This window comes from Sciurus carolinensis, chromosome 8 (genome assembly GCF_902686445.1).
Source record: "Sciurus carolinensis chromosome 8, mSciCar1.2, whole genome shotgun sequence".
Classification (NCBI taxonomy): Eukaryota; Metazoa; Chordata; class Mammalia; order Rodentia; family Sciuridae; genus Sciurus; species Sciurus carolinensis.
Window position 1 is genome coordinate 13185560 of NC_062220.1, and position 14390 is coordinate 13199949.

The following is a 14390-nucleotide window of genomic DNA, read 5'->3' on the forward strand; positions in this document are numbered from 1 at the left end:
TCAGGACAGGTCTGGCTGCTGCTTGAGACAGAGGCCCTGGAAGGAGGGTCCACCTGAACCCTGTGGCTGCCCTTCTTGTGCAGAGAGCAGCTGGCTGTGCACTGCTGTGGCTTCACTGCTGGCACAGAGGTACAGGGAGGACTGGCTGGTGCTGGGAGTCTCCAGGGTCAGGAGGAAGTGCTCCGTCTCGTTCCTGGAGACACTGAACCCTTGGGAGGCTTCTCCCTCAGCAGAGCTGCCAACACTGCCTGAGTAATGGAGCAGCCTCGGTCCCTGTCCTGGATCTTGTCGGTACCAGAACATTGAATAATGGTTCATGTTCTGAGAACACTTCAGAGTCGTCTTTTTTCCTGCGAGTACAATAAGGTGTCTAGGCTTCTGGGTGATCCCAGCATCCATGAGGCCTGTGGAGAGGGAGCCGTAAAGTGAGGTCAAGACGTAAAAAGCAGCCTGTGTAGGCAAAGGAAAGGGGACGTATGAGCCTGGACTTAGGAAACCCACATCAGGGTTGTCCAGCAGCTACAGAACTCACCTGTTCCCAGGAGACAAAGGGTCACACAGAGGAGTCTGGGCCTGGTGCAGGTCCCCATGGGAAGGGAGCTATCCCAGCGCTGCTGTTACCACAGGACCAGCAGTAGGAGCTCTGGGGCTGTTCCCCAGTCCTGGGTGGGGCTCTCCTGTCACCCCTCCACGCCTGCAGAGCTCCCTGGCCCAGGGGCCCTTATGGAGGAGGCTGCTCAGCAAGGCTGTGGGAGGTGGGTGTGGCAGCAGTGCCCTCTGCTGGGCACCCCGTCCTGTCCCCACATTTCTCTGGGGCAGTTTGTGCTCTGTCTGCAGCTGTCCTGACACCTGTGGCCACATCCCCACTTTCTTCAACTGTGCCTCTCAGTTAAGAAGGACCTCCTCCCCCTCGCAGAGATGTAGGCAGTCAAGTAATAACTGAAAATTTCTCAACACCAAACTGATAGATACTGGATCCAAGTCCAGGCTGTTCTTAACCCTTTCCTTCCTGGGCTGCCATCCCAGACTCTCTCTAGAGATCACTGGAGCCCAGTGGCCTCACAGTGCCATCTTGTGGTTATGCAGGGAGACTGCATTCTCTGCATAATTAGGGATAAGATTTCCAGAAATAGTAATAAAATGGTTTTAGGATCACTTTCTTTAACCCTAATTCCAACACTGATTCTAGACCTGACTTCTTTCGATGGTCACATTTCAGAAAACACCCTCGTCATCTCTCACAGATGTGGCAGTTATGGTCTGAGATTTTCTTCCTTCAAACTGTGTTTTAAAGTCAGAGGGATAGAATGAGAAGAATGTTAGGAAACAATATTTAGTGTAAAACTACTAGTAAGGAGAACATAGGAATTGAAGTGTAAGGATCTTTACTCAAGATAAACAAAAATGGCATGAAATCCAAACCACACAACCAAATAATTCTCAACATTACTTCAAAAATATATACAAGCAGAGATCTGGGCATGTAATGAAATCATCTTCAAGACAGAGTTAAACGGGTGAATAAAAAGTAAAATTATACTGTAAGAAAACGTGGGCTAACCTTCAAGGCCACAGTCCTGGAAGGAACAGCATCCTGTGGGGAAGGCAGCGGTGGGCAGAGTGAAGGAGGACCAAGGGCATCCTGCACCAAGAATGGGTTGGACAAGCCACACCTGCTGAGAGAGCCGCTGGGAGGGGAGAGATGGTTCTGGAAGAAGCAGAGGAGTGGGGGAGCTGGAGGCAGAGTAAAGCCGAGTGTGCCAGGAGACTGGGTGCCGGACCACAGAGCTCGTTTTATGTCTGCTTTGTCAGCCCAGAGGACCAGCTCCACTTCCAGGCATCTGCTCCTGCATCCCTGGCTCCATCCTGAGTTAGAATCGCTCCAAGTCTATGGTTGTCCTGGGGTTTCCCTGACCCAACTCGCTCTTCCATCCATGTTGAGCTCCATCTTGAGGAGAAGGAATTTCTCCATCCTTGATATCCCCTAATAACAACATAGACCTCTCTGATGGGATGATCATGTGACCTTTAATCTTGTCCCTTTTCATTTCAAATAGGCTGAAAGAGGTAGATGTGGACAATTGGCCTTCAAGGGCACCTTTGTCCAGGACGTGTCAGGTGATGCTCTGAAGGTTGGAGAAGCTCTGCTGTGTGTCTCACTGTCATGGGCTGTGTGTGAGCAGAAGATCTGAGCAATTTAAATGATTTCTGGATCCCAGTGAACCACAGAAACCTCTCCAAGAGCCACAGACAACACAGACCCAAAGGAATCTCCCTCCCAATGGATGAGACCATGGGATGGATCAGAAAGCGAGAAAATTCTACAAAATGAGTGAAAGGAATCTCAGTAACCCACATTCTGCCTGGTGCCTGGGAGTGCTTCTGTGGTCTCTTTCCACTCAAAGTCCACCTCCTTCCCTTGCAGGACAAAGAGAAAAGAAAGAACACTAGGTGTCTCAGCTGCAAGGAGAGAGAAGGATGAGGTTTGTGAGCAGGAAGGAGGGCCCTGTGCCTCACTGTGGCTGAGCTGCTGGCACAGAGGTACACAGCCGAGTCCCCCTGCTCTGTGGGCTGGATCTTCAGAGTGGAGAAGGACCCCTCTGGCCTCTCAGCAGAGAACCGCTCACTGGGCATCCCTGATGTGTCTGCTGCACGTTCATTCTGGAAATTCATCATAAACTCTGGGCCCTGCCCCACTGTCTGTCGGTACCAGTAGAGGCTAATGTGTCCAGAGATTGGATCACACCTGAAAACTACATTCTGTCCCCTCTTTGTGACCCTGTGCCTTGGGGACTGGGAGACTCCAGCATGGGTGTGGTCTGTGGAGACAGAAGATGGGAAAGGAATGAGGAATACGTTATAGTCAACACACACACACACACACATGCACACACACACACACGCGTGTGCGCACATATACACATGCACATACACACATGTGAATGCACACATGTGCACCCACACACACACAGTGAAACTGCTTGGTGTTCTAAGGACTCACCTGCTCCCAAGAGACAGAAGCCCACATAGAAAAGGAGCTTGGTGTCCATGGCAGGTAAGGACAGAGGGAGGCTCACCAAGGCAGGGTCATAATGAGCAGCTACAGAGGAGGAGGGCTGTCCCTTCTCACCAGAGTGACATCATTTCCTCTATCCATTCCCACAACCTCAATCACATGATGTACATTAGAATGTACTTGGATGCCATGTTTGTACATTTATAAACCTCTAGTGAGCAGAACCACAGCATGGGTCAGCACTTTCTGCCTCAGGGCCGTGGGATGCTCAGGACTCATATTGTGTGTTCTCTCCAAAAATAAAGGACTGGGGGTTTCTATTCCTTTATCTTTAAATACATATTTCAACATGAAAATTCAAATACGAAAACATCTATCTCTGTAGCTATTCCACAGTGACAGAATTATGTATGTTGACTGCACACTCATTCAATTTAAAGACCATGCGTATTTTAGAAAGGACACTCCTGTGACCAAGGACGAATTGGCTGCATAAACCAAAGATCCTAGACTTGTGCTTGGTCAACAAGAGACTCTCTGTCCTAAACCCACAGCAGACCTTCTCACACACCCAGACTCAGTAACTCTTAAATATTCTGAGCCCTGGACTGGGTAACTGGGAACTGAAATATGAAAACCACTGGAACCCCAAGTCCTAACATCAAAGATTGGTTCTACCATTGGGCAATTTAAGATCATCAAGCAGCCTAAGTACTCGCTTTACTACTTAGTTCCATCTAGTTCAGAGACATCACAGTTGAGTCCACAATCCATCTGTAACAGAGGTGTGTTCAGAAAAGGAGGAGCCCGGAGACCACAGCGGGGCTGAGACAGGTGTGCAACCAGAGAAGCCTTCCTCATCTGGAAACATCTTTCCGGAATGGGTTCTGGTTAGAGCTGCTCGAGGAGGAGTTTGTGTAGAATTCAGAAGATAGAAGCACAACAGTCACCGCCACACTTAGAAGGTCACTGTGGTCAGACAGGGAGACACAGGGACAGGCAGTTACACAAGTGTGCAACAGACCACAGGGTCCTCTTGCTTCTGTACTCTGTGTCTAGTTTATCTTCCCAAATGTCCAACACAACCAGGCTGCAGACCCTTAGTGACGCCCCACACAGAGGCAGCCGCTTCCCCAGGAGCAGGTTCCACCCACTTCTGCTCTTCCTGTGCGAGTTCCACCAGGTGGCTGGCTGTGCTCTGACCCCTCTTCCCTGCAACTCCAGCCTCTGCCCCCACACCAGAGTTCCAAGAGCACTGACCACTGGCCATCCCTTGACCTGTGACCTCTCCCTTCCAGACTGCTGTGCTTCAGCTCTGTCCACAGTTGTATTAGGCCTAATTTCTATAATAAACCTCTTCTCACATGCTTCTAGCGACTCTGTTGTATTGATGGAAACTTACTGGTACCAGAAGAGGTTTTAAGGAAAGAAAACTTTAAGGAGGGAATTCTGAATGTGTCTTCCAAATCTGATTATATTGTGGACAAAAATGCTGAAGGATTGAGCAGGTATCTGGAGGAATCTGGCAATACAGCCACAGAAGGAAACCTTGAGTCAGGTGGGGTGACCAGGGACAGAGACTGCTCATAAACTGCATGCCCACTGTGACCCAGCATCAAAGGGTGTGACTTCTCATAGTTTATACTGGACCTTGGCCAAGGTAAAGTGTGACCTATGATGTGTTGTTATTGGTGCATCCATCCATTCAGCAGATCATTCACTCATCCCTTCTCAGTGAAATGGGAGTTCACTGTGGACAGGGTGGGTGCCTGGAGGGATAAATGGAGCAGCCTCCAACTCTGTCCTCATTAGGTTAAAACCTACTTGTGGATAGAAATAACTAATCAAGGCTCTAGAAAATTCCAATTGCTCTAAATTCTACTGACTGGCACATGATTTCTTGAGAAAGGGGAATTGGGTACGAGAGGGAGCTGAGGACACATGGCCCTCAGGAGGGTGATAGTGATATCTTAAACCCAGGAAGGACTTCTCCTCTGCCCAAGGTGGAGGAAATCCCTTTGATGTCTTCTCAGTGGGAAGAACCAGGCTTGGATGAGGACTGGCAGCATGGTTGGAACCAAGAGACAGGATGGTGGGAAAACTAAGACCTGACAGGACCAAGGGGGTTTAAAGTCCATATGGCAACAATGGGTAGCAGCAGAGTCCACAGGAGGGACGGGACTGTGGGAGACACCTAGAGAGAGAAGGCAGCGAGTGCCAGGGAGAGACAGGGAGTCTAGGAGGATCTCAATTACAAGCCACATGCCATCCCGGAAGGTGTACACTTAAGCCAGCGATAAAAATGTCCCCGTGCTGCAGAAAGCAGAGCAGGAATCTCCAGATGTCACTCTGAGTCCTAACTCTCCCTGTCTGGCCCAGAGTCTTCCTGTCATGAGGGGCCATGTCCCTTCCCCAGAGGGTCAGATCCAAAACTAATACCCAAGTCAGGGTTGTAGAATGGAACCCACTGATCTGAAATGACACCATCATCCTGCTTCCCTTGACCATTTTTAAAACAGTCTGTAAGGCCATGGACATCATATTTCAGAGATGTTGTGACACCTTCTTACTGCTCTGATTCAATTACATAATATTTTTAGAGTCGAGACTCTTAGGGAAAATTCTTATGGCTGCCTGGTGACTTTTGACCTGTGTGTCCCAAATGCTCTTTCAAGTATGATTTTTCAAATTTACTCAGCTGATCACAACCTTGTTAAAGCCCTCAACCTGCAGTGAATGATACTCTGAAGTATCCAATTTTTAAATCCCAGGAGGAGCTCCGGAGCACTTGAGGAAGTTTTGGTCTGTCTTGTAGATTCCTTGACAGGCGGGACACCTGGCAAAGGTAGCTAGGCCACCTTCTCCACTCAGAGCACTTGGTCCCTGAGCTCAGGTGAGACCACATTGCTGAGCACCTCACTCTGGTGGTCACCCTGCCCTTATGGAGGATGGGGACCACTCAGCCCTGCAGGTGACCAGGTGGCACAGAGAGGTGGAGGTATGTGGGGAACCGGGGGAGAGGCGACTGACTCCAGGGGAGGGAGAATGCTGCTCTTCATTGAGACATCATATTTCACAGGGAATATCTCCTTGTTCAGGTGCAGGCTGTTGTTAAGTCCTAAAAACAGGGGAGCTAAGAAACTGTATCTTGTTGCACAAAGCTGCTGAGGTACAAGGACCTCACACTTGGCTTAATAGTATGCTTTCATCTCCAAATTCTTAGCAATATTGGAACAAAGATCCAGCAACAAGTTATGAAGCTGGTCCATAGTACATGATTTTGTGTTTCAGATTCTTCCTACTCTCCCCAGTGATGTTTTCTCTTTGTGGTACAAGCTCATGTCTGGGGGCAAGGACATTCAGAATCTATGGGGCTGAGGAGAGAAGGACACAGAAATCAAAGCCAGAGAGAGAGGGGAGACTGGTGCTATAGACATAACTGAGGCTGTACAGGTGGCAACCCACCAGGGGTCTCCGTGTCTGTGCCCAGGACTCCTCTGGTGAGGTGACAGAGGAGCACACTTCATAGCAGCCTGGTGCCCAGGGCATGGCCAGAACTAGCTAAAGGTTTGTACTCAGGGTCAAGGCAAAGAGAGCTCTGTCCTGGTGTGGTACCATCCCTCAGCAAGGTCACTACTGCCTGGTCTGCTCTGCTCCAGCACATTCAGTGTGTTGAAAGGGAGTGCAGGCACAAGCTCTCTGATGAAAGCTCAAACAACATCCTGGGAAATCATTCATTTTGTGAAAGTATGAATATAAAAGAAGGTGAGTGAATGAAGAGTAGAGATGAGAAATGAATATAAATTAGAATCTGCCTGAGCCACCCGGGAAGACCTCCTGAACCTCCTGTACCATATCCTCCATCTGCAGATGGGCTTATCCCAATTGTGGATCTGGTTTGTCACATGGTTTCAAACTTATTGAAATCTTAAGACTTGCCAGGAGCACCCCCATCTCTTGTTTGTTCAGTGAGGTACTGAAGAGGAAGTGTTTAATGGGTAGAGATTTTAAATTTCTGTTAAAAAGATGCATGAGGAAAGACTATTCTATGGTGATAGAAATCATGTGATGGATTAAAAAAGATGAAGAGATGCATTGGAAAGGGCCATGAGGGAACTTACCTGGTGCTGGAAGCATCATATGCCTTTTTGTGGGAGGTTACATGGCTATATATATATATATATATATGATCAAAAATCATGGACTAATTTATTTAAAACATGCAGTGTTTATTACCTGTGATTTCTATATCAGTAAGGTTGATTTTCCAATGTCTTACTTGGAATGTATGTTAATTTCATGTAGTGAACCATCAGGCATATATGTTTTCCTTTCTGTGGGTTTTGAGTCTTCAACTATAAGACAACTCTCAAAATGTGGGGGTATTTGCATTTGCACAAAAGGAATGATGAACAAGGCTCTAATATTAGCAAAAGGAATCAAGATACCTGCATTCTACTATGTACGATGGACTTTGTATTTATGACCTTTGAATACATCCCTGAAGATGGTGAGTTGGGATATTTTAGATGTCAGTTTCACTGCCAGGATACTTAAGTCAGACATTAATACAGATCCTTCTTTGATGGGACTTTGGATAAGATTAATATTTAAGTCAATAGAGTTTCACATACAACTAAACTAACATTTTCATCAGGAGAGGAAATACATTGTTCTCCATAATGTCCGTGAGCTTCATCAAATCAGTTGAAGATGTGACTAGAATGAATAGACAATCCCTTCCTCAGATCACAGAGAATTGTCCCCCAACAGCCTTTGAACTGCAGATCAGCTCTCCCTGACTCTCCACCCACCCTGCAGATATTGGGTTTAATTGCATTAGCCAATAACTTATAGTGAACATAGACAGATGATAGACAGAGAGATCAACCAATCCTAGTAGTCTGTATCTGGAGAACTCAGACCCATACAGACCCATATTCCTAGATGAACATAGTCATCCAAGCACATCAAGAGACTAGCCCCAGTCTTGAGGAGCTTGTGTCTGAGCTGCAAGGCAGCAGCAGGCATGTGTGACACTCACCAGATCTTTCCACCTACTGTCTCCCAAGGAATGGATTTCCATGAGTGAAATCGAGCAGACCTGAGAGGGACAAAAAGGAATACACTGTGGTTGTGAAACAGGGATCTCTCTTATGGAACGTTCATTGTTGCATAGAGTTACAAACAGGACTTGAGTCCCAGCTCTGCCACCTAATAACTCTTGGATTTGGTCAAGTTGTTTTATTTATAGGTCACTTCCCTCAAGTGAAAATGAGGACAATAATAGCACTGTCCTCTTAGGTTTTCCTCTGATAACTGATTTCTGATTCAATGAAAAGTTCCACATGAAGGCTGTTACTTGCTATATAGCAAACTGTTAATAAATGAAGACATTGTTATTTTTCTTGAATCTTCTATACATACCAGAAGGGAGCATGAACCTGCAATTGGTGCAAGCTTATGACAGCCACTCACCCTGCTACTGGTGTGACTCATGGTTTCCGAAGGAAAGACAGTGTACAATTTGACAACTGTCCACTTAAACATGATATATATGCATGATGGACCTCTGTGAAGCTTTAAAAATTAAGGAAATCCTGCCCTGTGACACAGGAGCCACACCCACAGGGGATATGTATATTGAAGTAAGTCAGTCACAAAGAGACAAGTACTGCATGATTCACCTTATAGGACGGATCTAAAATAGTCAAATTTCTGGAATCAGAGAACTCAGTGGTGGTTGCTGGAACTGGCAGGTGGGCAGGCAATGGGCAGCTGCTGTCAAAGAGTGCAAAGTTTCAGTTATGAAAGGTGCACAGGTTCTGGAGATCTGCTCCACAGATAGAACACTGCTGTACTCCTCAAAACTAGGTAAGGGGTCAGATCACGTTTAAAAGTTCTTGTCACAATTAAGTATCTTTTAAGCTTGCAAAAAGGGTAGTTAGTTGAAGAGAAAAATTGGCCTATTTCAGAAATTGAGAAAACTACAGTAAATGAGGAAAAATTCTATAGGTTTATATATATTCAAAGGTACAAACCACAGGGTATTTTTTTTTAAATTTTTTCTCTTTTCCTCATTTTCCCCATTTTCACCTTTTCCATACTTTATGCCTTTGATGAACAATGCCTTGGACGAAGTGTGTAACTTAAAATGTTTGTCGAATAAAAGAATAAAGGAAATGAGTGACTCACAATGATCCTCTTCCTTCCCCTCAGGTCTGTCACCCACAGGACGATGGCACTTCTCCAACAAATGTTCCTCCTCTTGATCCCCAACTGTGAACACTCACTACTCTCAGGGTCCCATGAGAGAGAGGAAGAAGATGTGACCTAGTCTATACCAGGGCAAGAGGACCACAGTGCAAAAAATTGTGCCTTTCCTTTTTCTTCACAGAGAAGGACCCACTGGGATGTGTCTGCCTGACGTCATGTGCTGCTTGGACAAGTCCCGCAGGAGGCTGTGATGCATGTTGCAGGACCTTCCCGTTCTGCTAGTGGGGCCCTGGGAGAGGGAAGCCAGTGGAGGGGGCAGATCTGCAGAGCCAGGGTTGGGGGACCACCAGGCTTGAGGACCTGGCTGCAGCCTGTGGATGCATGAGAGCAGGAAGCCGCTTCCCCTCAGGGGTGGGACAGGTGGATGGACTGCCCTGCACCACTGTGAGGCACAGGAGCAGACCACCAGTGTACTCAGTACAGGTGTCTGGACAGGCTGGCAGCTTCCCAGGCCTGAACCAGCCTGGCTGAGGCGCCACCCTCCTGCCACTTCCTGACACAGACAAGAATGATTTTGTACAGAAGGCTGACATTCGTGTGGGGCTGTGCCAAGCTGCTGGCACAGAGGAACAGAGCCGAGTCGCCCGGCTCCAGGGAGCTCAGGTTGAGTTCAGAGCTGAGGCCAGGGAACTGCTGTGCTGAGTACCGAGCGGGGATGTCCCCTTTTTCTCTCTGTTCCTTGTTGTAATACTGAAAAAGGAACTGGAGGCCCTGGCCCAGGGTCTGCTTGTACCAGTACACAGAGAGGTGTCCAGAGAGAGGGGTGCATCTCAGGGAGACCTGCTGTCCTCTTGCTTTGACCAGATGTTGAGGGGTTTGCAAGACTCCAGAGTCCACTGGGCCTGTGGGAGGAGAGGGAGCTGAGGGCAGAGCCCAGGGGGAAGGTCCATCTGCAGCCATCCTGGGCTGCCATGTGCTCCAGGAGAGAAGAGCACAGAGCAGAAGCCGTGTCCAGACTCACCTGACCCCAGGAGACTAAGGGCCACCCAGCAGAGGAGCCTGGAGCCCATGGCAGCATCAGGAGCCCACGGTCTCCAGGCGAGGGGTGGGGCCTCGTGGCTGAGCATTCAGAGGTTCTGAAGTTCTAGTCTCCCATCAGCATCACATGGCACGCTCTCACATGACCTCCCTGCACCAGTGACAAGACCCAAGCTGTACCTGCTGAGCCCTCCCTGCCCTGCACAGCCCCTGATCTGAAGGTGGGTCAGCTTGAGCGCCCTCCTCTGGGCCAGCTCCACACCCTGTGTCCTTCCATGCTAGGTCCACCTCTGCAGCCCCCACGTCTGACCTTAACTAATCCCCTTCTCTGCTCTCTTCTTTCCCATCCCCTTCCACAGTCCACACAGGAACCGAGAAACTTCCTTTCAGGTCCCATGCACTCTTTTCTCCCCTGAGCAGTGATGACTCTGGGTTTACTTTCAAGTGTTCAGGACCCACTCAGGGAACTCAAGCTGCCTCCCTGTTCCAAGCAAGCAGCCAACCTCCCCTCAGCTCTGCTCTCCTGGGCCACCTTTGAAGGCTTCCCAAGTGCCCTGCAGGTCTATGAAACCACAGTGCCCCCAAGTGGTCCACAGCCGACAGTGTCAAGGAGTCTACCTTCTGAGCTCACGTGCTCATGATTGACTAAACTAAGAATAGAGATCCATCTTCTGGCAATATTTGTTCCATCCTCGGGTCCACAGCCTTCTGCTCAGATGCCTATGGGCATTCCTGAATACCCTAGACCCTGGTACACATTGCTAGTCACTTTTCTGTTGCAGTTACTTTAACCTCCACTGGACCCCTGCAGTCCCACCCACTTCCCACCCTCCTGAGGCACAAAGAGCAGCTGAGAGCTGGGGAAGAAACCCTGGAGATTCTGCAAGGGCAGGAAGTGTCTCTGAGGGGCTGTGCCTAAGCTGCTGCTGCAGAGATATGTGGCCGAGTCCCCCAGCTGTGTGGGCAGGACCTTCAGGGTGGAGAAGGATCCCTCAGGCCTCTCAGCTGAGAATCGATCCCTGAAAAATTCGGCCTTCTCTGAAGGAAGCTTGTTATAGAAAGAAACCAGGAACTCCATTCCTTTTCCCAGGGTCTGTCGGTACCAATAGAGAAAAGAATGACCAGCAACAGGGTCACATCTCAGAGTCACATCCTGCCCTGCCTCTGTGACAGCGTGGCTGGGGGCTTGTCTGACTCCAGGTTCCAGATGTGCTGTGGAGGAGCAGAGAGCAAGGAGAGCATGAAGGGCAGGTTTGAAATTTCCCTCCAGTACAGGTAAGATTGGAATTGCCCAAGCACTCCCCGGACTCACCAGTGCCCAGGAGACTGAAGATCACCCAGCAGAGGAGGCTGCTGTCCATGGCAGGGTTGAGGAGGCCAAGGCCTTGCCCAGCTGGGGCTGTGGTGCTCAGCAGTGCCAGGAGGAAATGCAGTGACCTGGCAGCCTGTGCTGCACCCACTGACTCACGGACGCCCCCAGGAGAGCAGGGACCTGAGTAGCATGTGGACACACATGTCCCACAGCACTCGCTGAGCATCCTCAAGTGTGCAGAAGGGGTTAAGTAGCATGGCTGACAGGGGCCCTATGGTAACACAGGCTTGAGGACAGCAAGGCAGGGTTCAAGGCCAAACACAACAGTGGGCCCCACTTTCCTCCCTGTGGGTTTATGCAAAGTCCACTGCAGAGGCTGTGACCCTGATGGTTTCAAATGCTGGGGGAACAGAGACAAAGGAAGAAGGTGACACTGTGGAGAGGAAGAATGTCACTGTGGAGAGGCAGTCCAGGGGCAACCTGAGACCTGAAACCCACAAGGACATTTCAGAGCAAGGGAAGAGGAAGCGGGGAACAGCAAGCTCCCAGCTGAGTGGTCATGGTCCATGTTTCCTGCCTGAGGGTTTGGAGAAAGTGACCACACAGTTGTGCTGCTTCAATCAGGGGAATGGTTCAGAGTACAGCTTGAAAGCAACATAGAAATTAAATTACAGACAAACTGAACTAAAGGATAACAAAATTTGAAAAATACTATATAGATATTTGTATACATATGTATGTATATTTATCTCTCTGTGTGTATACATATATAACTATATATTAATTTTTAAACACTTTCCAAAGGTAAATCTCCTATTGTCCTTTGCAGCTGGTTCCACCTGGGGACCCATTTTGGAAGCCCCTTCTCTTTTTCCCTGAGCTCTCTGCTGCTGACCCTGAGTCACAACAGTCCTGAGGGTCAGGACTTCTTGGTGCTGAGAAAAGACGTGGAAGTGGTAGAAACTGAGCTTTAGAGAGCTGTGGAGACAGGTTATTCCTGCTGGCCCTGTAAAATGTGTGACCGAGATGCTTGTTTAGAGGACCCAAGTGAACTCTTCAATCAAAAGATGCATGCACGGCCCAGCAGGCTTCTTTTGTTTTATATTAGAAAATGAATTTAGAAAGCTGGACTCGAGGTCACATGCTTGTAATCCCAGGGGCTCCAGAGTATGAGGCAGAAGGGTTGAAAATTCACAGCCATCCTCAGCAACTAAGCAAGGCCATAAGCAACTCAGCAAGACCCTGTCTCTAAAAAATATTGAAAAAAAGGGTTTGTGTTCTGGCTGAATGTGCTCGATCACTGGTACAAAAAAAAAGAAAAAGAAAAGAAAAAACTAGACCCACAATTTCATCTTTTCATCAGTTGACAGAGCAGGGTCACAGCAGTGTAAGAAGCCTCCCTGCTGCAGATGCCATAGAACATAGAGCTGCCACGTGGGTGGAATTGGCAGGGGCTTTTATGGACTGCAGCTTCCTCCAGGGTCCTACAGGAAATGTTCAGAGCCTTCAGCTGCCCTACAGCTTCCTGGTCGTCCCACAGATTTATACACAAGAACACGGTGACTCTGCAGGGCTGGGTCTCAGCTGCTGGCACAGAGGCACATGGCTGAGCACTCAGGCTCCAGGGAGGCAGGTGAGGGGATAAGAGAGTGTCGGGGACTCAGGTGAGAAGCCCCTGGGCACAGTCTGGTTTTTAACCAGTTCCTTATATTTGAGGAGGAACCTGAGCTCAGGGCCTTCTGAGCACCTTCTTATACCAACACGTGCATTATGTCCCAGAGGCTGCTCACATTCCAGGGACTTCTTATGTGCAGTCCCTTGATGAGGGGTCTAGGTGTCTGGCTAATTCTGGTGTCCATGGGGACAGTGGGGAGGAAAGGACAAAATTCAGGTTGAGCGCAGGAGGAAGGATCTTACTCCAGTCCCACAGAACTGACTTGGAGTCCAAGGACAGCCCCTTGGAACACAGAACTCGCTTATCCCGAGGACACAGGGGACCACACAGCAGAGCAGCCCACAGCCCAGGGTGCAGTCAGGTCCCACATGGGCATCTTCAGGCTAGGACACCCTGGCTCAGGGAGAGTCTTAAAGCTCCAGGGCCCTGGTTGGTGGTTTTGCCTGTGATGTCACTGTCCCTGACTGTTTCCCCAGCTCCAGGGGATATTTCTTGCTCCCCTCCCAGGACACTCTACCTAGATTCCTGTAGAAGGTGCTCCTGCCCTGACCAGGCTGGAGGAAGGGCGTGGATGCACCAGGAGCAGATCCCCCGCCTACTCCTCAGGATGCTCCTCTGAGTGCCCTTTGTCCTCAGCTGCTCTCCTCCTTATGCAGCTCCCTCCACCCCTGCCTCCCAGGACCCCTCTCAGGACAGACCACTTCCCCCTCAAGTGACCTCCCTTCTCCCTTGCTCAGTCACAGCTCAGGGAAGGCACCCTAGGCTTTGCGGAGAGAGAATGGTTAGATGATCATGGTGCCCTTCTGGACCACTGTCACTGAAACTGCCGTTTACCGGTGATGAGTTCTGCTCCTTCTAATGTTGAAGATTGAACACTAGAGAAGCACGCCAAGACAAGCATATTAAGAAGCTTTTATTTAAAGGTAATAATACAGACTTCTCCCGGGAGGAAGAAGGGGGCCATGGCTGATGTTCTAAAGTCCCAAGAAGTGAGCGCACCCTCCATCTTTTATAGGTTAGGGTCTCTTTTGTTCTCCAGTTCTCTCCCCCTTATCTCTCCTTCCTGGTTTTGCATTAAGTGAGAAGCCATGGGCAGGGGGAGGGCCAAGGTGATTCAGGCAGGCAAGGGCCCA

General features: G+C 49.1%; 4 gene segments (V, D, J or C); all 4 read right to left on the reverse strand.

The window, feature by feature from the left end:
* LOC124991242 (T cell receptor beta variable 10-3-like) lies at positions 1 to 673 on the reverse strand. The segment is given in 2 exon segments: positions 1 to 404; positions 533 to 673. Coding segments are annotated over 2 exon segments (462 nt in total).
* Positions 674 to 1534: 861 nt separating this feature from the next.
* On the reverse strand, positions 1535 to 3120 carry LOC124991244 (T cell receptor beta variable 7-9-like). The segment is given in 3 exon segments: positions 1535 to 1708; positions 2518 to 2819; positions 3002 to 3120. Coding segments are annotated over 3 exon segments (525 nt in total).
* Positions 3121 to 9706: 6586 nt separating this feature from the next.
* Positions 9707 to 10366, reverse strand: LOC124991245 (T cell receptor beta variable 9-like). The segment is given in 2 exon segments: positions 9707 to 10134; positions 10254 to 10366. Coding segments are annotated over 2 exon segments (534 nt in total).
* Positions 10367 to 11057: 691 nt separating this feature from the next.
* LOC124991246 (T cell receptor beta variable 7-9-like) lies at positions 11058 to 11631 on the reverse strand. The segment is given in 2 exon segments: positions 11058 to 11482; positions 11583 to 11631. Coding segments are annotated over 2 exon segments (474 nt in total).
* Positions 11632 to 14390: the final 2759 nt, after the last annotated feature.